At 41.0% G+C, this 27,155-nt stretch overlaps 1 protein-coding gene and 1 pseudogene across 4 annotated transcripts in view; one reads left to right on the top strand and one right to left on the bottom strand.

Moving 5' to 3' along the window:
• LOC120525295 (A-kinase anchor protein 7) overlaps positions 1 to 27,155 on the top strand; it is a 275,212-nt gene that overhangs the window by 85,390 nt on the left and 162,667 nt on the right. The window contains exon 8 of one of the 4 annotated variants that reach the window (XM_039747465.1): positions 4,358 to 4,608. The exons of the other annotated variants lie outside the window; for them this stretch is intronic. Within the exon in view, the coding sequence (XP_039603399.1) occupies positions 4,358 to 4,395 (38 nt within the window). The 3' untranslated portion in view covers positions 4,396 to 4,608. Of the gene's footprint in view, positions 1 to 4,357; positions 4,609 to 27,155 lie in introns of those variants that run through there. 4 annotated transcript variants of the gene reach the window in all.
• LOC120526945 lies at positions 4,865 to 6,036 on the bottom strand (annotated as a pseudogene).

The following is a 27,155-nucleotide window of genomic DNA, read 5'->3' as shown; positions in this document are numbered from 1 at the left end:
TTTCTGAATATATAAAGTCAAAACTTGAATATATAAAGTCAGCGTCGGAATTTATAAAGTCTTTCCTGATTATATAAAGTCAACATCGGAGTATATAAACTCACTCCTGAATATATAGTGAAAGTCAAAATCTACTGATTGAAACGACTCTGAACTGAACTAAGTTAACAAAAACGTATTCAGAAAAATAAATTAAAGAAACACTGTTCGGTTAATGTTTTGAAAATGATGCATGTGCCCTGCCCTGGATTGGTTCCTGCCTTGCGCCCAGTGTTGGCTGGGATTGTCTCCAGCAGACCCCCGTGACCCTGTGGTCGGATTCAACGTGTTGGGAAATGGATGGATATTCCAGCGCTGACTTTATATATTCATATATATAGGCTATATATTCAAGTTTTGACTTTATATATTCCAGCGCTGACTTTATATATTCAAGTTTTGACTTTATATATTCAGACAGTGACTTTATATAATCAAGTTTTGACTTTATATATTCGCAAATGACTTTATATACAGTATACAAGTTTTGACTTTATATAGTTAAATGTAGTCATCATTGCATAACTTTTTCTTTACCATAGAAATTTAAAGACTAAATTCAACTTCCATTCCTAACAAAGATATTTCTGGCGACTAAATAGAAGCTACTTATATCCAAATTCAAGCTATTGAGCTGTCACCTGCCTGCCTGAATAAATCACCCTCGCTTCGCTCTTACTTTTTTACCGTTCAGTTAATCATGGCTAGTGGTGGAAAAATTATAAAATGGAAGGAGGATTACACTGAGTATGGCTTTACCAAAACAATTATTGATGGCGAATCGATTATTCATAAAGCTTCAATTGGTGATCTGTTTTTCTGTGTTAACCTCATATTTTTCATACTTCTTCTCAAACCAAGGGGGTGCGAGGGTAAAATGAATCGGGAAGCGCTGATCAATGTAATCGGTGTACCAGGAAATCATGCATTGACAGAAGTTCCCCTTTGCTTGTGATTAAATTTGTGATTTTTTAACGAGTTATGGAGCACATGCATCGAAGCTTCTCAGTTGTGCTTGTGCTAAGAAAAGGAAACATTTTAAAAATAACACGATTGTCAATGTAACCTTTTGTAAGTAGTGCCTGGAGGATTCAGTGCGGAGAAACTCTAGACACAGCGTGTGTATTAACTTGTGGATTTTTCTGCGAGTATTTGGTGGCAGCGTCACAAAGTCGTAACACTGCGTTAGCTGCGGAGCTCAGCTCAGAGCAAAATGAGGTGAATGGGAGGGGAGATGATGACGTGACTCTCCCACCCGCCTTAACTGTCAATCCCCCCACAAAGACAATCTCTCGAATTTGCATAAGCACAGCCCTTCAACAGCAATTTTAACTTAGTTACAAAGTGATCAAAACTCTCGTTTATATCCTGCGTCCTCTCATTAAACTTGTATCCCGCATTACCCGTGGGCATGACAAACGCCAGCGGCAGCCTGTCTATGAACTTAATTTAAACTTTAGGTTTACATCGTGCTTTGTTTCCGAAGTAGCAGCACTCATGAATATGGTTGTATATGTCACTCGCTCGCTTCTTATTGTTTCGCTGCCTTCTGAATTATATAATGCATGTTTTCTTCAGCGCTTTTTGGAGCTCTTCCTGGTTTTCTACGTACTGCGTTGACAGTCAGTTCACGTGATTACGTGGGAGGCGTGATGATGTCACATGAAACTCCGCCCCCACGGCTTTCAAGCTCAACTCCATTACAGTATATGTAGAAAAATAGCTTCCAGTTATGACCATTACGTGTAGAATTTCGAAATGAAACCTGCCCAACTTTTGTAAGTAAGCTGAGCCTGCCAAATTTCAGCCTTGTACCTACACGGGAAGTTGGAGAATTAGTGATGAGTCAGTGAGTGCGTGAGTGAGTCAGTCAGTCAGTGAGTGAGGGCTTTGCCTTTTATTAGTATAGATATATGTTGGCGTACCTTGCATAACTGCATGAACCCTTATGGCATAATACAATTCAATACATTTATGATCACTACGTTACTCTCTGATGACTTGCTGTGAATGGAGTCAGCAAGGGTTGCATAGTCCAGACAGTAGCTGCTGGTAGGCCAGCCTCAAGCAGGCTTCCAAATGATCATCAGTCATGGTGGAATGGTATTTGGACTTAATAATCTTCATGTGGGAAAAGGCAGACTTGCATAAATAAGTAGAGCTGAATAATGCAGTCAAGGAGGTAGCATATTCCCTCATGTTTGAATACTTTTCCTCTGTGAGTAAGTTCCAAAACTGTCCATGAGCCCTGGACTTCAGCTGAATGTCAGCCTGTAGTGTCAAAATCTCATCCTACACTGTAGACGAGTTTTAGGTGAAACAGTGTTGTAATTTTTAATGTAAGTGAATTAACCCCAACATCTTCTCTAAAAGGATAGCACATAAATGTAATGATTGGCTTGAGTAAAGCAAAATCTTGAAGCCGTCTGTCAAAGTCTGAGAATTTTCAATCTGCTCTGTGTAGCGCACCCTGTCAAGTTGCGTCTTCAGCTGTGACATGTGGTTTTGGATGTTCACCAAATAAGGCACTGCTGCTTTGAGGACAGATGTTACATTTTTCATTTGAAAGCATTAACCGAGCTAATCATATTGACCATGTTTTTGTCTTTTCCTTACAGCTGTAAATTAAGCTCATTCAAAATGTTGGTCAGATCGGTAAAAAATGCCAAGTGTAGCAGCCACTGATCGTCATTAAGTTGCAAGTTGCTTGTATTCTGCATGTTTAATGACAAGGAGACACTCATTTATCTCCGGCCAGAGGTCTCAAAATCACTGCAGAAATTTCCCCCTAGCCTTCTGCCTCAACGAAGGCCTCTTTTATCATCTCTCCATCTTAGAAGGACTTTTTATGCTTAATGATGGAGTGATTCACCCGTAATGATGCTTTGGTGTCTGCCTTTGGTTTTGAATTCAGCTGAGTGAAAAATTATGGCTTTCCAATTAACTGCAATTTTAGTTCCCTTGCCTTTCTTTTTCTCAGCTCGCTTTTCGGAGGGAAGTCAGTGTTGTAGTTTTTATGAATAGTTCGAAAGTGCCTTTATACATTTTCCTTTCTTTGGAATAGCAATGATAGATTTACAGATCAGACAAATGCACTTCGGTTGTGACATTGTGAGAAAAAAAGATCCTCTTCCCATTCCGCATGCCCAGCCCAATTTTTTTTATATCCCTTCTTTAGCAGATATAAATTGGAAGGCTAACTAGGTCACTTACATTGCTGGAGTTTTACAGTAGATCACGTGTTTGATCGTGCGTGCATGATGACCCATGTGTTAGAAGAGAAGAGATCTCAGATTGGCCGCCCTGAATGTCAATCAAGTGGCAAATGCCATAGGGAGGATAGATGATAGACTTACATCTAAAAAAAATTTTTTGAATGCAACACGATCTACCTGAACTCCCTTTGCGATCTACCGGTTGATTGCGATCGACGTTTTCGGCAGCCCTGGTGTAGGTGATTCGATCATTGCTTTCTCTTAGTGCTGCAATGAAGTGTCAGTGAATTAAATAGAATTTTTGTGCTTTCTTTTTGTCCTCCTGTTTAAATAGTAAATGACCCTGGATGCAAATGAAGAGATTAACAGGACAAATTATCACCAGGAACCATGGTTCCACAGTGTTATCCTTTCACCCTTGTTTCTAGGGGACAATATTTAACACAGACCACTTAAACAGGACAATGCTATGAAAGATGTGACTCAGAATACATTTAAGATGGTGTTAATCATGTAGCACCGCTACAAGGTGATAAATGGTCCATTTGAATGGACTAGAATTAATTTTCATGTTTGTTAAATGATAGCCTTTTAAAGAGGAAACCACAAAAATAGTCATTTGCCAGTAAGGGGTAAGAACATGTATAAATCAGAAGTACAAATTACCATAAACAAAATACTTAGTCAAAAGTCCTAGCACTATTCTCTTGTGTTATCCTTTGCTACACATATAACCGTTTGTGTAAAGCAGGTAGATTCAAAAGTCGGATGCTAGTACATCACCATCTTTTGTAATGGTGTTGTGATTATATTATGTGTGGAATCATTGCTGATTTATGTGACCAGCAACAGATGTCTTTTACAATAATAGTATGGTGTTACCAATGAAACTAACAAAGAAAATGGCCATTCCTCCTAGGAAAGCTGAACACAACAACAACAACAACATTTATTTATATAGCACATTTTCATACAAAATGTAGCTCAAAATGCTTTACATAATGAAGAATAGAAAAATAAAAGACACAGTAAGAAAATAAAATAAGTCAACATTAAATAAAAAAATCTAAAACATGAACAATTTTTTTCTGCTTGAATTACAGCACATGGGAATGAGAAAGCACCCAACCCAACCCCCTGAAATGTACACACCCCAATAAAGTGGAACAGTCCTAATGCATCAGACTGGCAGACTGTGGCATGTGCCACCCACTGCAGACACAAGTTAAGGCAGAAGCAAATCCGCTTTCATCTCAGACACCCTTTTGGCACAGAGAATGGAAACGAGCCACACTCCACCATTCCCAGTTTTAAGGCCCAGTCACTCACCACTGCAAGCCTTTTTCGGCTGCTAAATTGGACAAATAAATAAATCAAAAATATGCAGGCACTGTCCATCTCTACGTACGTATGTGTGTGTGTGTGTGTGTGTGAGAGAGAGGGAGTGGGCACCCGGACCGGCACCGGACCGAGCCGGATTTAAGAGTTGGGAGTTTCAGCAACCTGCTGTTGCTGAAAGGAGAGCCATTAGTTTTTGGGGACTCTGCAATGTGAAACAAGCAGGAAATAGCGGGGGCTGCAGGTTCCTATTTCTTCCATGGCAGCAGATTTTACTTTAAAATGACATGGTAGCCATCTCCCTCTCAGCTTTTAGGGTGCCAACGACAAAGCAACTTTCATCTTGAAAATTAAAAACCATCTGATCAGTGACCAATATGTGTATCCCAGTCGGGCCCTGCTTGTAAACTTGGTTGATCTGACTTTGGGAGAAGTTGAACACAGACGCGATTTTCCTGGTGAGTTCTGAGGCGCTCATCTCCTCCAGATAGACGGCATGGTACACGTAAATGTTGTTGCTGCCGTGTTCTACATTTTCAACGTCTCCTGTACCTTTCAGATGTGCAACATTTTTAGTTGGTGTGTTTTCCTGGCAGACATAGATAGTTAGCCGTGGCCTAACTGTCCTTGATTTAAGTGCACTGCAGAGGCGAATTCCATCTGCTGGACCACAGATCTGCACCAGGTCATCTCGTGTCAGTTTGAGTAAATCTGAACCTGAGAAGTTAGAAAACAATCGTGCGCAGGAAGCAAATCTGTTTTTGTGAAGCCACTGCTGCGCCTCTTGTATTGAAGCAGTGGAGCTGAGTTGATCTAGTGTGGCTTGAGTGACAGCATCCATGTGATGGTTTGGTGAAGAGGAATTGCTGTCTGGCAATGTGTAACTGTTGTTTGCTGTTGTAGTAAAGGCTGGACTTGCTGTGGAGCTGTTGTTCACATATGCATTTTCTGGCCATGGAGAACGCTCAGTTAGGATGGTTGTGTCATATGATGGCTGATATTTCTCTTTTTCCTGTGCAGTTCTTTTCTCCATCTTCTCTCGGTCTGTCTTCTGTTTCCTGTCTGCTCCTTTTGGCTTGAAGACCTTGATCTGGCAGCTTGCAGAGTGCAAAAGCTCAGTGTGCTCCCTGTTCTCATTCTGCTTATAAGTGTCAACCTGAATCCTAAAAGGCACCCCATTTTCACCTCCATGTATACGGGGAGTGAATTCTGTACTGGTACAATGGACCTGTACAAAAACAGAAGTGCACTTTGTAATGTCCCAAAGAAATTCTGCTGCATTAAGTTGTGCTGGTTTTGTTTTTGGATCGATTATTCCTATAGACATTGGGATATCAATATCCAGGAGCCTGTCACCGGGGCGATTCCATTTCCATCCCTCCAACTGCTGATGCTCTGTATACTGCAGCCTACGGTCATGGAATACCACTCTAATTAATACTCTTCACAGTTTTGTTGTTTATTTCTGGCAGCTCAAAACACAAAATTATGTAAAATTAAGTAATGATTAAAATAATACTAGTGCTGCAAAAAGAAAAAGAATTACTTTGGAGGACCTCTAACAGGTTTTTAACATATGTGTCATAAGAAAATCAATGAGCGTTTTGGAATTATCTTGAGAGGTGCAGTTCTGTAAATAGTAGGTTTATCTATTGACGTTCATTTGAAAGAAAAACGCCTGTTTTTAAAAAGATAACTTGCTCTTAGTTTTTGTGAAAAAATGGCTGACAAGGCTATATCATTTCAATCACACTTGCTGTAATTGTAATTAGTAAGGCATTTATTGGAACCTTATTTCAATCTGCCATTTCTCAGATTGACACATTTTTTTTTTTTAACTTGAACCCGGACACAGACAGACGAACATCTTAAGTTCACCCAACACACCCTTTATTTACAATATTTACAAAGTTCACGTGCACCCCCAGTGCCTCTTGCACCGTTCCCCCAATGTCCAGGCCTCACAGTCCAACTGCCTTTCTCCTCTCGGCTGCCTCCAGTCCTCTCTCCAGCTCCGTCTCTCTTCCACCCGACTTCCGCTACTGAATGAAGGGAGTCAGCCCCTTAAATAGGAACCTGGATGGGCTCCAGCTGCTTCCCGGCATTCCTCCGCAGACATGCCCCAGTGTGGCGGAAGTGCCGGCTGCGCACCTGGAAGCCCTCTGGGTGTCCCCTGTCTTCTTCCCCCCAGCACTTCCTAGTGTGGCGGAAGTGTTGGGCTCCAGGTTTCTACAGGCACCGGGGGGCCGCCTGGCGGTGGCCACGGGTCCCTACAGGGCTGGGCTTCCAAGCCCTTTACCCATGGCCCCCAACATAACCAGGGTGGTCGCCCCCTCGCGGTCTGGAGGAGGTACAAGCCCTCCTTCGGTCCTCCTGAGCGTCCCGGCCGGTGCCACAAAATGTATGTATATATATATCTATATATATATAGATATTATGTTCATATATACAATATATATTAAATTGTTCTTTATGGAGCTACAAGTATGTACGGTTTTAAAATCTTTCTGTTAAGACTTGGCCTTAGTTTTACTAAATGAACTTCTTACTGATTTTTAATATACAGTAATCCCTCCTCGATCCTGGGTTTGCTCCAGAACCCCGCATAGACGAAAAATCCGCGAAGTAGAAACCATATGTTTGTGTAGTTATTTTTATATATTTTAAGCCCGAGTTTATAAACTCTCCCACACTGTTAACATTATTAGAGCACTCTAGACATGAAATAACACCCTTTAGTCAAAAGTTTAAACTGTGCTCCATGACAAGACAGAGATGACAGTTCTTTCTCACAATTAAAAGAATGCAAATAGATCTTCTTCTCTTCAGGAGCAGAGAATTTCAGAGGGAGAGAGAGAGAGAGCCCTCGCAAAAGAAAAGCAAACAATCAAAAAATCAATACTTGTGCTTTTAAGTTTGCAGCGGCATTTTTTAGAGGAGTGTTAGTATCTTCTAAGTAAACAGCCTCTGTGCAAACAGCCCCTCTGCTCACATCTCCTCCGTCAGGCGCATAGAACGTCAGAAAGAGAGAGCGAGATTAAAGCAACAATCAAAAAATCAATACGTGTGCTTTTGTGCTTTTAAATATGCCGAGCACCGCAATAAAGCGGCATTTTTTTAGAGGAGCGTCAGTATCTTTTAAGCAAACAGCCTCTGTGCAAACAGCCCCTCCGTCAGGCGCAGAGAATGTCAGAGAGGATGAGAGAGAGGCAGAGACAAGCAAACAATCAAGCTCCGCGTGGGATGCATATCTTATAGCATTGAGGAGTTTTAGTAAATATGTAACACATGCTCTGATTGGGTAGCTTCTAAGCCATCCGCCAATAGCGTCCCTTGTATGAAATCAACAGGGCAAACAAACTGAGGAAGGGTGTAGCATACATTAAAAGACCCACTGTCTGCAGAAATCCGCGAACCCGCGAAAAATCTGTGATATATATTTAGATGTGCTTACATTTAAAATCCGCGATAGAGTGAAACCGCGAAAGTCGAAGCGCGATATAGCGAGGGATTACTGTAATTTCACAGGGTTCAGTATGAGTTTCTTGAAAGGTACATTACATTTAAATTTAAGCAGTAGACCTTTCAAATATACAGAGTCCTTTTAAATAAATAAATCCATCATTGGAATTTTTTCACTTCTAATGTTAGCCATATTTGCCTTTTATACTTTAAGAAAACAAAATTACCTGATAAAGAATTAAAATATAGAGCTCAAAACTGAACCAAAGGTATTACTAGCCATTATTTTCCCATTATTTGATAATATAATCTTCCCTCATGCATAGTTGTGAGCACATTTTTTGGTAATGTTCTGATAATTGGTGACTATTACTTAAGTCAAGTCAAAGTCAAAGTGAACTTTATTGTCATCTCAACCATATACAAGTATACAGATAGACGAAATTGCGAAGCTCAGGGTCCACAGTGTAACAACATGATGTGCAAATAGTAAATTAAAAATAGAATAAAAATGTAAAAATTTTAAATTAAAACACAAACAAGACAAGACATTGTGCAAAGATAGGACAAACAAGTAGCAGCAATATTGATGTGTAAGATATGTAATATAATAAGTAAATAAATAATAGATATAGATAATACAGAAATTATCAGTGTATGATAATAGTTGTTTAAGACGTGTGTAAACAATGACCGGTCAGAATGTTTCATAGCATAAGGATATCAAGAGTGTCAAAATCCTTAGAGGTCAGTATGAGATTTTCAGTTCTTTTCTACATGCACACTCATCTTAGTAGGATAGTGGTTTTCATGTATACAAGTTCTGTTTTTAGTGGTGGTTGAGGCCGTGTGGAAGGTCCCAGGGGGCAGCCTGGTGTTAAGGAGTCTAACAGCTTGGGGGTAAAAACTCTCCTGCAGCCTCGCAGATTTGGCTTTGATGCTGCAGTATCTTCTCTTGGATGGCAGAAGTGTGAAAAGTCCATGTGAGGGGTGTAAGGGGTCCTGCACAATGCTGCAGGCCTTGCGGACACTGCGTTTGTAAAATATGTCCTGTAGTGAAGGGAGAGGCACCCAATAATATTCTCTGCTGTCTTCACTATCCTTTGCAGGCGCTTGCGGTCGGATATGTTGCAGTTGCCATACCAGACAGTGATGCAGCTGGTCAGGACACTCTCTATGGTGCCTCTGTAGAACATGGTGAGGATGGAAGGGGGAAGACGTGCTTGCTTCAGCCGCCTCAGGAAGTGTAGTCTCTGCTGGGCTTTCTTGATTAGTGATGAGGTGTTATGTGTCCACGTAAGTTCCTCAGTTAAGTGCACACCGAGGAACTTGGTACTCCTAACAATCTCCACATCTAAACCGTTGATGCTGAGTGGGATGTGGGCAGGACGTGATTTTCTGCAGTCCACCATTATCTCTTTTGTCTTGTCGACATTGAGAGATAGATTGTTGTCTTCACACCATGCGGACAGCCATTTCACCTCATCTCTGTATGCTCTTTCATCATCCCTGCTTATCAGTCCCAGCACCGTTGTATCATCCGCAAACTTGATGATGTGATTGGTCTTGTGCGTGGCTGTGCAGTCGTGAGTCAGCAGGGTGAAGAGCAGTGGACTAAGCACACAGCCCTGCGGTTTTCCAGTGCTCAGTGTGATGATGCTGAAAGTGTTGTGGCCCATCCGAACTGACTGGAGCCTCTCTGTCAAGAAGTCCAGGATCCAATTGCAGAGGGTGGTGTTTAGGCCCAACCTGCTCAGTTTTACAACCAGCTTTGGAGGAATGATTGTGTTGAAGGCAGAGCTAAAGTCTATGAATAGCATCCTGACATATGTGTCTTTTTATCCAGATGTGTCAGGGAGATGTGAAGGGCAGAGCATATGGCATCCTCAGTTGACCTGTTTGAGCGGTATGCAAACTGAAGAGGGTCAAGGGAGGCAGGGAGATTAGTCTTTATGTGTGACATGACTAACCTTTCAAAGCACTTCATTATGATTGGTGTGAGTGCAACTGGTCAGTAGTCATTCAGGCATGTCACTGATGACTTCTTTGGCACTGGTATGATGGTGGTCGACTTGAAGCATGTTGGGACTGACGACTGGCTTAGAGATGTGTTGAAGATGTCTGTGAGGACACCAGCCAGTTGACTTGCACATTCTTTGAGCACAAGACCAGGTATGTTGTCAGGGCCTGCAGCCTTCCGTGGATTGACTCTGGATAGAGTCCTCCTCACATCTGTTATGGAGAGACAGAGTGCTTGGTCAGTGGAGGGAGGTGTTGCTTTTCTCGCAGGCTCTTTGTTCTGTGCCTCAAACAGTGCAAAGAAGTTGTTCAGCTCATCTGGAAGGGAGGCATCACCATCACTGCTGTGTGGATTGGGCTTGTAGTTTGTAATTGCCTGAACACCCTGCCACATACGACGTGTGTCTCTGGTGCTGCTGAATTGTTTGTTGATCTTCTGCGCGTATGCCCACTTAGCTCTCCTTATAGCACGAGATAGGTTGGCTCTGGTCACCCTGAGGGCGGCCTTTTCTCCGGATCTGAAGGCTGCATTTCTGACCTTGAGCAGCTTGTGCACTTCTCTTGTCATCCAGGGCTTTTGGTTGGCTCTTGTGGTAACATCCTTGGTAACAGTAACATCCTCTATGCATTTGGAGATGTAGCCAGTCACAGAGTCTGTGTACTCCTCCAGATTGATGGAGTCACCATCCATAGCAGCCTCTCTGAAAATGTCCCAGTCTGTCAATTCGAAGCAGTCTTGGAGAGTTGAAACCGCACCAACCTGCCACACTCTGATGCTCTTGCAGGCTGGTTTAGTGCGCTTCAGCAGGGACTTGTATGCAGGAACCATAAAAACGCTGATATGATCTGAACAGCCCAGGTGAGGGTCGGGTAGTGCCTTGTAGGCGTCAGGAGTGCTCGTGTAAACATTGTCCAGACAGCTTCCCCTCTAGTTGCAAAGTTCACATTCTGGGAGAATTTTGGGAGAAATGACTTCAAGTTGGCATGATTGAAGTCTCCAGCAATAATGAAAAATGCCTCGGGGTGCGTCGTTTGCAGTTTGCTGATGATCTCGTAGAGTTCCGCTAGCGCCTGGTTAGCATTTGCACTAGGCGGGAGGTAGACGGCCACCACCATCATGCAACTGTATTCCCTCGGCAGGTAGAAAGGCCGACACTTTACTGATAAAACCTCTATCAGCGGGGAACAGTGTTGCGCAACTGAGGCAGCGTTCGTACACCACTCTCTGTTCACATAAACACACAGTCCGCCCCCGCAGGTCTTACCGGACAAAGCGGCATCTCTGTCCGCTCGGAAGATGGTCAGTCCGTCTAGCTGGATGGCCGAGTCTGCAATGTTTTCCTGGAGCCATGCCTCAGTGCAAATAAAGATGCAGCAGTCTCTCATTTCCCACTGCTTGGCCCGCTGCAGCTTTATATAATCCAGCTTGTTGTCCAGCGATCGGACTTTCGCAAACAGAATAGACTGCAGGTCTGGTGGGGTTACTTTTTAGCCTTGTGCGAACACCGCCACGTTTTCCTCGTTTCTGTTTCCGATCTCTGCGCTTGCGTTTTCGCCAACTCAGCTTCTCAGGCTGCCGAAGTAAGCAAAGGCTGCGGAGCGTCTCAGTCACCTCACTGGATATTTCTGCGCAGTTTCTTTGGAAATCTAGCAGGATTTGCTGCTCGTAAATGTATGTCTGCGTACTACTATCACTTAAGTCTACTTTTCTACTTATACTAGTTAACAAAGACGAACAAAGATTAACACTAAACACTGCGGACTTGAGAGCTCTGTAAGCCGCAGCCTGCACGGGCGCCGCCATGATCAGAGATCCTATTTTGCAGTTGATCAAGTATTGCTTTTCACTTCAGCTAGGTTATCTTAAATGACTCATAAACCTGAGTGAGTGAGTTCAATTATAAATGGTTTATTTGACTTTTTCTGTTTCTCCTGGTGTGTAGTCATGTAAATCTTAAAATATCTATTTACAGATTTATATGAACTATATTATTTTTTTCATGCATTTGCTGTACTGCAGAAACTATTTTTTACCATTTTAATGAGAAAATTAAACTCCTGTTCTATTTGGCCAGAATGTATTGTACAGTTTAATGTCAAAATGTTAAAACCAGTAATATGAGTGGCTTACCCAAAATTGAAACAGAATCAAATAATTAACATTTAGATATATGTAAATGAATCCTTCCTTCTCTGTTAACCATGAAGTTGGTCACTTTGTTTTACCAGGCTCTCAAAATCAAGTACCAATTTTGAAATTGAGATCTGCAGTGTTCATCATTTGAGTTTGGATTTATTATTACCTATCACTGACAAGATATGTTTGCACACATAGCTAGAAGCAAATTGCGCCAGTTTTCTCTGAGCAAGTTGACTTATGGATGAGCTTTATCTATATATTTCATGAATTCTTTTCATAATCATAGAAGACAGAGTATGAAATAATTTCCAGTGACCCCTCAATCTTGGCACTGTCCATGAGGTTGCACATTAAAACGGCATGCGGGTCTTGGAGTATTACACTGTATTCATAGCACTCTGTGATGACAACTCAACACACCTGCCTTGTGAACAACAACAGCATTTTTTCAAATATACATCATTCAAATGGTCCACAGCAGGGGTGCCCAATGCGTCGATCGCAATCGACCGATAGATTGCAAAGGGAGTGCAGGTGGATCTCATTGCATTCAAAAAAATAATTATTTAAACATTAGTCTATCATATATCCTCCCTATGACATTTACCACTTGATTGACATACAGGGCGGCCAGTCTGAGATCTCTTTTCTTCTAACACACTGGTCATCCCGCACACACGATCAAACGTGCGAGCTACTGCAAAACTCTGGCTGTCTAAGTGATCTAGTTAGCCTTCCAATTTATATCTAAAAGAGAATTTCAAAAAAAATTTGTTTGGGGAGGGTATGGACTAGATGTGAAATTAGAAGAGGATTTTTTTCTCTCACAATGTCACAATCGAAGTTCTTGTCTGAATTGTCAATCTATCATTGCTATTCCAAAGAAGGTAAATGTGGAAAGGCATTTTCGAGCTGTTCATAAAAACTATGAAACTGACCTCCCTCCGAAAAGCGATCTGAGAAAGAAAAAGGAGGGTGAACTAATATATATATTGTAATAACTGGAGACCAGAGGCGTGAAAAGGTTTGGGGCAGCCACCCGCTTAATGCGGTTTCCTGGCTGCAATAGAATTCGAGACATTTCAAAACAGTTGTTTACACAACAGAGTCCAAGACAGAACTGCCTGCCTAAGCAAAGGCAGTGAGCTTTATAGCTCAGAGGGCGGAAATGATGTCGCCTCTGGGCCGGAACTGGAAGTGACATCACCCTTGGGGCCGGAACCGAAGTGACCTCATTCTTGGGGCCGGAACCGAGGTGGTGTGTCCTTCCTGGAAATGGCGGCTCCTGGTGGGATTTCCGGTAAGACCTGCAGAGAACTCAGAAAGAGCGCCAGCGCACTCGCCCGGGCAGATGTATAAACAGTATTGTCTAAGCCCTTCAGCTGCTTCCCATGCACACGCAGTGTGACAATATATATATATATGTATTATATATATATATATATATATATATATATATATATATATACTGTATATATATATATATATATATATATATATACTAATAAAAGGCAAAGCCCTCACTCACTCACTCACTCACTCATCACTAATTCTCCAACTTCCCGTGGGTGGAAGGCTGAAATTTGGCAGGTTCATTCCTTACAGCTTCCTTACAAAAGTTGGGCAGGTTTTATATCGAAATTCTACGCGAATGGTCATAACTGGAAGCAGTTTTTTTCCATTTACTGTAATGGAGATGAGCTTCAACGCCGTGGGTGGAGTTTCGTGACATCATCACGCCTCCACGTAATCACGCAGTACATAGAAAACCAGGAAGACCTAAAAAGCTTGAAGAAAACATGCATTATATAATTGAGAAGGCAGCTAAACAATAAGAAGCGAAAGTGACATATACAACCATATTCATGAGTTCTGCTACTGAAACAAAGCACGATGTAAACCTACACTTTAAATTAAGTTCATAGACAGGTTACGCTGGCGCTTGTAATTTAGTGCCTGCCCATATAAGGTCAGTCCGCCAGCGCAATCCAATAGCAAACTGCCACTAAATATTCACGGGTGAAGGACTGTGCTTATGGAGAGGAAGATGAGATGGTCAGGGTGGTGTTTGACACAAACTCAGCTTAAACTGCGAGAAAGTTTTAAGTGCCAGGACTAAGGTAACATTAAATACAGCCATGGACATAGCACGAGATGGCACCAGCACAGCTGGGAACCTTCGATGCATGTACACCGAAGGCTCACGGAACTGACGAGTGCACAGATAAAAGCAACAGTTCCAAAGAGCGCTGAACAAAACCAATTACACAATTGAAAAGGCAGCAAAAATATGAAGCGCCTGATACATACAAGCATATTCATAAATCCAACTACTGCGGAAACAAAGCACACGTGGAAAAGTCAATGTCCCGCTAAAGGAAGACAGTGTAAAAACCCGTGCATGCAGTGTGTCAGGTCTCAGATAAAGAAGAAGACGAGCTGTTTATTGATGCAGTAAGAAACTAATCGATGAATGAAACCTGTCATCTTTACAACGATTGACAAACACGGAATGTAACTTGAACACAACACATCCTACAAATACTAACCTGATTGAAAGAAATAATGATAATCAAATCCTTGATGACAGCAACACTCAGTAACACTCACAAAACAAATACTGTATATTGACAGTCATGTTACGCTATTTTTAAAATGTTCCCTTTTCTTTTCTAGCTTTTTAACACACTACTTCTCGCTATGATACGCTGGTATATATATATGTATATATATATATCCGATCTACATACTCAATAATGGATACTTTATTCGCCATCAATGATTGTTTTGGTAAAGCCATACTCAGTGTATTCATTAGATGAACGGTAAAAAGTAAGAGCGAGGGAGGATGACTTATTGAGGCATGCAGGCTGTAGCGCCAACTCTATCTGAATTGCGCGATCACATTTGAAAAATATATCTTTTCAAGTTCTATTTAGTCCATATGTGTCAAACTCAAGGGCGGGCCACATCCGCCCGGCGCGTAATTATATCCGCCCGCGAGATCATTTTATATACTGTATTATTGTTATTAATGGCCCGGTATATGAAGCGCTGGTAACACAATAAACTACAGATCCCATAATGCAGCGCTTCAGCTGCCTTGCCTAACACTTACCGTAATCAAGTCTAGCTTATGATGCTGCAAGTTATTGGCTAGCTCACACGATGCTGAAGAGAAAAGTTGATTCTGAAAATAGAGCCTTTAAAACCGATGGGAGGCTGAGTATATGTTTACTGAACCCGGTGTCTCATTTGTGGAGCTAATGTGGCTGTAATTACAGAATTTAATCTAAGACGGCACTATGAGACAAAACATCAGGGTAACCTGAATGCAATGCAGAAGATAAAAGCAGAAGAATTAAATAAGAATCTGACACTTCAGGGACGCTTTACCCTGCACAATCACAAAGTGATTTCAAGTGAAGCTGCTTTTATGGGAGACACAAATGCACCAGTGCAATTTGCCCCACTTTCCCTGTTGCCAAGTAATGTTAAACCAAGTCGCCACTACGGTGTTCCCAAATACGCACTTTGCTGATAAACTGAGCGCACTGAGTTTGCACGGCGCTTTGGTGACTTTGAAGAACAAAAAAAGTCCGCCTACATGCGGCTCGAACCTTGTGCATGTTTGGTAGCACATATCTGTGTGAGAAGCTCTTCTCAGTGATAAAGACTAACAAAACAGCACACAGGAGTCGCCTCACTGATGAGCACCTGCAATCCATCCTGAGAATCTCCACAACACAGAACCTCACACCAAACAGAAACGAACTTGTTGCCAAAAAGATGCCAGGCGCCCAGCTCTAAAATGACATATGAGCAAAGACAACTGAATGATTTGATTTGTTATTGCTGAAAGGAACACATTTTATTTATATTTCCAGGTTTTGTTATGCAGCATGTTCATATTTGAATTTGTATAATTTTGACAGGATATATTTTATGGAGAGCAAAATCTTTTGGGATATTTAAAATTCGGGGCGTGTCCCGCTAGCGGTGGGCACTGTGGCCCCGGCCGGGCTGGAGCCCGGCCGGGACGCCAGGACGACGTGAGGAGGGCTTGTGCCTCCAGACCGCGAGGGCGTCCGCCCTGGTTCTGTTGGGGCCCGCGGGTTGAGGCATGGAAGCCCTTCCTAGGGGCCCGTGGTCACCGCCAGGCGGCGCCCGATGCCGGTTTATCCCGCGGTTGCCGGTTGGGGCTGGAGCCCGGCCGGGACGCTTGAGGACCGGAGGAGGGCGCAGTGCCTCCTCCAGACAGAGTGGGGCGCCCGTCCCTGGTTAGGCAGGGGCCTCGGTACAGGGCTTTGAAACCCAGCCCTGTAGGGACCCGCGGGCCACCGCCAGGCGGCGCCCAGTACCTAATTATCCGGGACACTTCCGCCACACCAGGAAGTGCCGGGGGGAAGACTTATTGTGGCGACCGGAGAGCTGCCGAAATTATCGAAATTCTATGCGTAATGGTCATAACTGGAAGCAGTTTTTTTCTCCATTTACTGTAATGGAGATGAGCTTCAACGCCGTGGGGGTGGAGTTTCGTGTGACATCATCACGCCTCCACGTAATCACGCAGTACATAGAAAACCAGAAAGACCTAAAAAGCGCTGAAGAAAACATGCATTATATAATTGAGAAGGCAGCGAAACAATAAGAAGCGGCGAGTGACATATACAACCATATTCATGAGTTCTGCTACTTGAAACAAAGCACGATGTAAACCTACACTTTAAATTAAGTTCATAGACAGGCTGCGCTGGCGTTTGTAATTTAGTGCCTGCCCATATAAGGCCGTCCGTCAGCGGCAATCCAATAGCAAACTGCCACTAAATATTCACGGGTGAAGGACTGTGCTTATGGAGAGGAAGATGAGATGGTCAGGGTGGTGTTTGACACAAACTCAGCGAAACTGCGAGAGAGTTTTAAGTGCCAGGACTAAGGTAACATTAAATACAGCAATGGACATAGCACGAGATGGCACCAGCACAGCTGGGAAACTTCGATGCATGTACACGAGCGGCTCACGTGAACTGGCGCAGTGCACAGATAAAAGCAACAGTTCCAAAAGCGCTGAACAAAACCGAATTACACAATTGAAAAGGCAGCAAAAATATGAAGCGTCTGATACATACAAGCATATTCATAAATCCAACTACTGCGGAAACAAAGCACACGTTGGAAAAAGTCAATGTCCCGCTAAAGGAAGACAGTGTAAAAAAAACCCGTGCATGCAGTGTGTCAGGTCTCAGATAAAGAAGAAGCGAGCTGTTTATTGATGCAGTAAGAAACGAATCGATGAATGAAACCTGTCATCTTTACAGCGATTGACAAACACGGAATGTAACTTGAACACAACACATCCTACAAATACGAACCTGATTGAAAGAAATAATGATAATCAAATCCTTGATGACAGCAACACTCAGTAACACTCACAAAACAAATACTGTATATTGACAGTCATGTTACGTTATTTTTAAAATGTTCCCTTTTCTTTTTCTAGCTTTTTTAACACACTACTTCTCCGCTGCGATACGCGGGTATATATATGTATATATATATATCCGATCTACATACTCGAATAATGGATACTTTATTCGCCATCAATGATTGTTTTGGTAAAGCCATACTCAGTGTATTCATTAGATGAGCGGTAAAAAGTAAGAGCGAGGGAGGATGACTTATTGAGGCATGCAGGCTGTAGTCTTGCGTCAACTCTATCTGAATTGCGCGATCACATTTGAAAAATATATCTTTTCAAGTTCTATTTAGTCCATATGTGTCAAACTCAAGGGCGCGGGCCACATCCGCCCGGTGTAATTATATCCGCCCCGAGATCATTTTATATACTGTATTATTGTTATTAATGGCCGGGTATATGAAGCGCTGGTAACACAATAAACTACAGATCCCATAATGCAGCGCTTCAGCTGCCTTGCCTAACACTTACGCGTTAATCAAGTCTAGCTTATGATGCTGCAAGTTATTGCGAAGCTAGCTCACACGATGCTGAAGAGAAAAGTTGATTCTGAAAATAGAGCCTTTAAAACCGATGGGAGGCTGAGTATATGTTTACTGAACCCGTGTGTCTCATTTGTGGAGCTAATGTGGCTGTAATTACAGAATTTAATCTAAGACGGCACTATGAGACAAAACATCAGGGTAACCTGAATGCAATGCAGAAGATACAGAAAGCAGAAGAATTAAATAAGAATCTGACACTTCAGCGGACGTTTTTACCCGTGCACAATCACAAAGTGATTTCAAGTGAAGCTGCTTTTATGGGAGACACAAATGCACCAGTGCAATTTGCCCCACTTTCCCTGTTGCCAAGTAATGTTAAACCAAGTCGTCACTACGGTGTTCCCAAATCGCACTTTGCTGATAAACTGAGCGCACTGAGTTTGCACGGCGCTTTGGTGACTTTGAAGAACAAAAAGTCCGTCTACATGCGGCTCGAACCTTGTGCATGTTTGGTAGCACATATCTGTGTGAGAAGCTCTTCTCAGTGATAAAGACTAACAAAACAGCACACAGGAGTCGCCTCACTGATGAGCACCTGCAATCCATCCTGAGAATCTCCACAACACAGAACCTCACACCAAACAGAAACGAACTTGTTGCCAAAAAGATGCCAGGCGTCCAGCTCTAAAATGACATATGAGCAAAGACAACTGAATGATTTGATTTGTTATTGCTGAAAGGAACACATTTTATTTATATTTCTAGGTTTTGTTATGCAGCATGTTCATATTTGAATTTGTATAATTTTGACAGGATATATTTTTATGGAGAGCAAAATCTTTTGGGATATTTAAAATCTAAGTTTATTTTTTATATAAAATTACATAAGAGTAAAAGAAATTTGAATGTTTGTTCTTTTAACGTTTACTTTATTTCTAACTTGTATAATTTAGACAGGATATATTTTTATGGAGAGCAAAATATTATAAGTTGTTTAAGGTTTGAGTTGATTTATTCACGAATAATATTCCTGTCTGTTTTTACCATTCCTACCAAAGATATTTCTGTCGACTAAATAAAAATTCCTTCTATTTAAAATTTAAATAGAACTTGAACAAATACGATAGTTCATAATATCCACGCAGACTTGCACGTAAGAGCGTGAGTTATCCGTTTTAACAAGCAGCGTATTGCACTGATACGAAATAGCTGTGTGTGTATATATGTAGATATGTACGTATATGTATATATGTTTATATACAGTATGTGTGTGTGTATGTATATATATATATATGTATTTGTGTGTATATATGTAGATATATATATATGTACACTGTGTGCACAATTATTAGGCAAGTGAGTATTTTGACCATATCATCATTTTTAATGCGTATATTCCAACTCCAAGCTGTATTAACTTGAATGCTTATTGGATTTAAGCACGTCAGATGATGTGTATTTGTGTAATGAGGGAGGGTGTGGCCTAAGGAGATCAACACACTATATCAAGGTGTGCAGAATTATTAGGCAGCTAGTTTTCCTCAGGCAAAATGGGCCAAAAAAGAGATTTAACTGACTCTCAAAAGTCAAAAATTGTAAAAAGTCTTTCAGAGGGATGCAGCACTTTTGGAATTGCTAAGGTATTGGTGTGTGATCACAGAACCATCAAACATTTTGTTGCAAATAGTCAACAGGGTCGCAAGAAACATGTTGAGAACAAAAGACGCAAATTAGCTGCCAAAGATTTGAGAAGGATCAGACGTGAAGCTTACAGGAACCCATTATCCTCCAGTACTTTCATATTCCAGAGCTGCAACCTACCTGGAGTGCCCAGAAGTACGAGGTGTTTAGTGCTCAAAGACATGGCCAAGGTAAGGAGGGCTGAAACCCAACCACCACTGAACAAGAAACATAAGTTGAAACGTCAAAACTGGGCCAAGAAATATCTGAAGACAGATTTTTTTCAAAGGTTTTATGGACCGATGAGATGAGAGTGACTCTTGATGGACCAGATGGATGGACCTGTGGATCAGTAATGGGCACAGAGCTCCACTCCAACGTGGAGGTGGGGTACTGGTATGAGCTGGTATTTTTAAAGATGAGCTAGTTGGACCTTTTGCATTGAAGATGAACTCAAAATCAACTCCCAAACCTACTGCCAGTTTTTCAAGACACTTTCTTCAAACAGTGATACAGGAAAAGACCATGATTTTATGCAGGCCAATGCTCCATCACTTGCATCAAGTTCTCCACTGCGTGGCCAGCCAGTAAAGGCCTTAAAGATGAAGGAATAATGACATGGCCCCCTTCCTCATCTGACCTAAACCCTATCGAGAACTTGTGGGCACTTCTTAAACGCTAGATTTACGGGGGAGAAAAACAATACACCTCTCTGAAGAGTGTCTGGGAGGCTGTAGTCACTGCTCCACAAAAAGCTGATCGTCAACAGATCAAAAAACTGACAGACTCCATGAATGGAAAGGCTTATGACTGTTATTGGAAAGAAGGTGGCTATATTGGTCATTGATTGATTGATTTATTTTTTTTGAAATGTCAGAGATGTTTATTTTTAAATTTTGAGGTGTTTGTTTATTATTCTCACTATAACAGATGAAAATAAAGAAGTGAGATAGGAAAATTTTCATTTTTCCTTTAGTTGCATAATAAATCTGCACACTAATAGTTGCCTAATAATTGTGCACATATGTATTCCCTGATGATGTTCACACTCACATTTCCGTTGTGAAACATTCAGGTTTCAGGTTTATTAACATTTTGGATTGACTGATAGCACTGTGTTTGTTCCATATTAAAATTAATCCTCAAAAATACAACTTGCCTAATAATTCTGCACTCCCTGTATGTATATATGTGTGTGTGTATATTTATGTGTATATGTATAGATATGTATATATATATGTTTATGTGTGTGTGTAAAAATATATATATATATATATATATATATATATATATATATATATGACAGCAACACTCATCACTCACAACAGTGACAAAACAATTACATTGACAATCATGTTACGTTATTTTCAAAATGTTTCCTTTTCTTTTTCATTGCTTCTTTAACACACTACTTCTCCGCTGCGAAGCGCGGGTATTTTGCTAGTATATATATATCTATACTAATAAAAGGCAAAGCCCTCACTCACTGACTCACTCACTGACTCATCACTAATTCTCCAACTTCCCGTGTAGGTAGAAGGCTGAAATTTGGCAGGCTTATTCCTTACAGCTTACTTACAAAAGTTGGGCAGGTTTCATTTCGAAATTCTACGCATAAGGGTCATAACTGGAAGCTATTTTTCCCCATATAATGTAATGGAGTCTTGAGTTGGAGATGGCCGCGGGGGGCGGAGTTTCGTGTGACATCATCACGCCTCCTACGTAAGTACGTAGAGCACAAGGAAGAACTCCAAACAGCGATCAGCACAAAACGCCATTTCACAATTGAGAAGGCAGAAAAACATTATGAAGCAAATGATGCATACAAGCATATTCATAAGTACTACTGGAAACAAAGCACGGCGTGAACCGTAAGTTTATATTAAATTAAGTTCATAGGCTACCACTAGCGTTTGTAATTTAGTGCCTGCCCATATAAGGCCGTCCATCAGCGGCAATCCAATACAAACACTGCCGGTAAATATTCACGTGTGAAGGACTGTGCTTATGCAGAGGAAGATGAGATGGTCAGGGTGGTGTTTGGCACAAACTCATTGAAACTGCGAGAGAAACTTTTAAGTGCGGGTCTTAGCTGACATTACGAGATGGCACCAGTACAGCTGGGAACCTTGATGCAAGAACACCAAGCGGCTCACGTGAACTGGCGCAGTGCACAGACAAAAGCAACAGTTCCAAAGAGTGCTGAACAAAACCGAATTACACAATTGAGAAGGCAGCAAAAAATATGAAGCGTCTTATACATAGAATCATATTCATAAGTGCAGCTACTGCGAAACAAAGCACACGGTGGAAAAAGTGAATGTCCTGCTAAAGGAAGACAGTGTAAAAAAAACCCGTGCATGCAGTTTGTCACATCACAGATAAAAAGGAAGACGAGCTGTTTATTGATGCAGTAAGGAACTAATCGATGAATGAAACCTCTTATCTTTACAACGATTGACAAACACGGAATGTAACTTGAACACATCCTACAAATACGAGCCTGATTGAAAGAAATAATGATAATCAAATCCTTGATGACAGCAACATTCAATAACACTCACAAAACAATTACTGTATATTGACAATCATGTTACGTTATTTTTAAAATGTTCCCTTTTCTTTTCATAACTTCTACTTCTCCACTCGATACGGGTATATATATAAATGTATATATATACCCGATCTACAATACATACTTTAGCATAGACAAGCCACACGCTGTGGCTAATTGTAGAGTCTTAAGCCTCTAACGCCGACATTAGGTTGATTCCCGAGAGGGATGTACTGACTATGTATGCGCTACCGATTCATTTTACCTTCGATCTCCTTGGTTTGGGACGTATGAAAAATATTAGGTTAACGCAGAATCATGTTACGTTATTTTTAAAATTTTCCCTTTCTTAGCACAAGCACAGCTGAGAAGCTTCGATGCATGTACTCCATAACGCTTTAAAAATAACGCATTTAATCACACTTTCAATTCCAAGCAAACGGAACTTTTGTCAATGCATGATTTCCTGGTACATCCATTACACTGATGCACACATCACAGCTACAAAAATGTTAGAGTCGGAATAAAGCGCGTTCCTACGACTGATCATTTCGACTTCCCGAGCGAAGCCTTGATAAAAGCATGGTTTTGTGCACACTGAAAAGCAAGCAAAATTAGATGCATTACAGAAAGCGGACTTTGTGGCTCTTACTGGGGATCATTGGACTTCCGTGACCGTTAGTAATTCTAAATACATCTAATTACAAAATGTTCAATGATCACACTGTTTTAGCCTAATGTACAAAATAATTTTGGCTAATGTTACTCAGAGTTTAAAGAGTAAGCTGGTCAAATTACCTTTTATGTTTCTGACTTATTTTTTTAAGAAGAAAAACTGCACTTTATGGTGAAATTTTGGTTATTATTATTTAAAGACAATACTATTCTGAAAATGTACTTAAAGTACTTAAACTACCACTTTATTTTTAAGTCTGCCCAATTTTAACCAGGGATGATATTTTTGTTTCTGTTTTGAATTCAAATGCAGTTTAAAGGCTTTTTTTCAGAAATTAAAACAGCTTCAGTTTACAATATTCATGTCCATGTCTATTATTTGATTCTGTAAGCCCACTAAAACCGTTTTAAATAAAAAAAAAACATTTGCGATTTGGGGCAAATTTACGTGCGATTACATACGATTAATCAAGATTAATTCTTACACAGCCTCTAATTAATTGGATTAATTTTTTTAATCGAGTCCCACCCCTAATATATATATATATGTAGATATATATATATATGTAGATTTGTATATATATGTGTATATACAGTATATATGTAGATATGTATATGTTGTATATACAGTATGTATATATATGTGTGTGTATATATACAGTATGTGTATATATATGTATATGTATATATATGTATGTGTGTATATGTGTATATATATATATATATATATATATATATGCCAGCAACACTCATATCAATGACAAAACAATTACATTAACAATCATCTTACGTTATTTTTAAAATGTTTGCTTTTCTTTTTCATAACTTCTTTAACACACTACTTCTCCGCTGCGAAGCGCGGGTATTCTGCTAGTATATATATATATATATACAGTGATCCCTCGCTATATCGCAGACTTCGACTTTCGTGGCTTCACTCCATCGCGGATTTTAAATGTAAGCATATCTAAATATATATCACAGATTTTTCGGTGGTTCGCGGATTTCTGTGAACAATGGGTCTTTTAATTTATGGTACATGCTTCCTCAGTTTGTTTGCCTAGTTGATTTCATACAAGGGATGCTATTGGCGGATGGCTTAGAAGCTACCCAATCAAAGCATGTATTACATATTAAATAAAACTCTTCAATGATATACGATGTGCTTCCTGCGCGGTGCTTGATTGTTTGCTTTTCTCTCTCTCACTCTCACTGCGCCTGATGGAGGGGGTGTGAGCAGAGGGGCTGTTTGCACAGAGGCTGTTTGCCTAGAGGATACGGATGCTCCTTTACAAAATGCCGCTTTATCGCGGTGCTTCGGCATACTTAAAAGCACAAAAGCACGTATTAATTTTTTGATTGTTTGCTTTAGTCTCGCGCTCTCTCTCGCTCTCTCTCTCTGACATTCTCTGCCCCTGACGTTTACTTCTTTGAAGAGGAAGATATGTTTGCATTCTTTTAATTGTGAGAAAGAAATGTCATCTCTGTCTTGTCATGGAGCACAGTTTAAACTTTTGATTAATGGGTGTTATTTCATGTCTAGGGGGCTCTAATAATGTTAACAATGTGGGAGAGTTTATAAGGGCTTAAAATATATAAAAATAACCATACAAACATATGGTTTCTACTTCGCGGATTTTCATCTATCACGGGGGGTTCTGGAACGCAACCCTTGATCGAGAGGGATTACTTTATATATATATATATATATATATATATATACAAGGGTGGGCCATTTATATGGATACACCTTAATAAAATGAGAATGGTTGGTGATATTAACTTCCTGTTTGTGGCACATTAGTATATGTGAGGGGAAACTTTTCAAGAGGGTGGTGACCATGGTGGCCATTTTGAAGTCGGCCATTTTGGATCCAACTTTTGTTTTTCAATAGGAAGAGGGTCATGTGACACATCAAACTTATTGGGAATTTCACAAGAAAAACAATGTTGTGCTTGGTTTTAACGTAACTTTATTCTTTCATGAGTTATTTACAAGTTTCTGACCACTTATAAAATGTGTTCAATATGCTGCCCATTGTGTTGGATTGTCAATGCAACCCTCTTCTCCCACTCTTCACACACTGATAGCAACACCGCAGGAGAAATGCTAGCACAGGCTTCCAGTATCCGTAGTTTCAGGTGCTGCACATCTCGTATCTTCACAGCATAGACAATTGCCTTCAGATAACCCCAAAGATAAAAGTCTAAGGGGGTCAGATCGGGAGACCTTGGAGGCCATTCAACTGGCCCACGATGACCAATCCACTTTCCAGGAAACTGTTCATCTAGGAATGCTCGGACCTGACACCCATAATGTGGTGGTGCACCATCTTGCTGGAAAAACTCAGGGAACGTGCCAGCTTCAGTGCATAAAGAGGGAAACACATCATCATGTAGCAATTTCGCATATCCAGTGGCCTTGAGGTTTCCATTGATGAAGAATGGCCCCACTTTCTTTGTACCCCATATACCACACCATACCATCAATTTTTTTGTTCCAACAGTCTTGGAGGGATCTATCCAATGTGGGTTAGTGTCAGACCAATAGCGGTGGTTTTGTTTGTTAACTTCACCATTCACATAAAAGTTTGCCTCATCACTGAACAAAATCTTCTGCGTAAACTGAGGGTCCTGTTCCAGTTTTTGTTTTGCCTATTCTGCAAATTCAGTGCGCCGATCTGGGTCATCCTCGTTGAGATGCTGCAGTAGCTGGAGTTTGTAAGGGTGCCATTTGTGAGTAGCTAATATCCGCCGAAGGGATGTTCGACTAATTCCACTCTCCAGTGACATGCAGCAAGTGCTACGCTGTCGGCACTTGCTGAATGAAGCTAGGACAGCCACTGATGTTTCTTCATTAGTGACAGTTTTCATGCGTCCACATTTTGGCAAATCCAACACTGAACCAGTTTCACGAAACTTAGCAAGCAGTTTGCTAACTGTAGCATGGGAGATGGGTGGTCTCGTAGGGTGTCTTGCATTGAAATCTGTTACAATGACCCGTTCACCAGACATCAACACAATTTCTATCCGCTCCTCACGTGTTAACCTCTGCGACATGTCAATGGCTGTAAACAAAAAGAAACTTGTAAATAACTCATGAAAGAATACAGTTACATTAAAACCAAGCACACCATTGTTTTTCTTGTGAAATTCCCAATAAGTTTGATGTGTCACATGACCCTCTTCCTATTGAAAAAAACAAAAGTTGGATCCAAAATGGCGACTTCAAAATGGCCACCATGGTCACCACCCATCTTGAAAAGTTTCCCCTCACATATACTAATGTGCCACAAACAGGAAGTTAATATCACCAACCATTCCCATTTTATTAAGGTGTATCCATGTCAATGGCCCACCCTGTATATGTGTATATATATATTTATATATACAGTGGAACCTCGGTTTGCAAGCATAATTCGTTCCGGAAATGTGCTCGCAATCCAAAGCACTCGTATATCAAAGTGAATTTCCCCATAAGAAATAATGGAAACTCAGATGATTCGTTCCACAACCCAAAACTATTCATATAAAAATGATTAATACAAAATGTAAAGTAAAAATACATAAAACAAATTAACCTGCACTTTACCTTTAAAAAGAATCATGGCTTGTGCGAGTGAGTTTCTAAACTCATGTGGGATTCCACCCAATGGGACGACACACGGAAGAGTGTCCCAAAGCAATTGCAGTCTCCCAGCGCTGTAGCAGTTCACCGTATAAGCGCATCCAAAAAGATCACAGACATGCTATAAGCGCCTGCCGTCAATGGGTGATACAAAGAACATTATAAAGATCCTGCTACAATAAATAACAGCGCTGTTGCTGTTTCAAGCTGAATAAGGCTGGTGTTGTTAAAGTACTGAGACTCTGCTTCGTGTTTTGGGGCGCAAGAAGGGGACTCGCACTTCACAGCACACACGTGCGCGCCCGCGCACACACACACAGTCACAATGCTGTAGTAAACAGGATACGCTCGTACGGATGTTGACTATAAGAGTGAGGCACACAGACTCAGACGGAGAATAGGAGACGATTGCCCTCAAGAGAAGAGAGACGCGGGCGAGCGAGA

The sequence above is a fragment of the Polypterus senegalus genome, chromosome 3 (assembly GCF_016835505.1).
Source record: "Polypterus senegalus isolate Bchr_013 chromosome 3, ASM1683550v1, whole genome shotgun sequence".
Classification (NCBI taxonomy): Eukaryota; Metazoa; Chordata; class Cladistia; order Polypteriformes; family Polypteridae; genus Polypterus; species Polypterus senegalus.
This window is presented reverse-complemented; position numbering and strand designations above follow the sequence as displayed.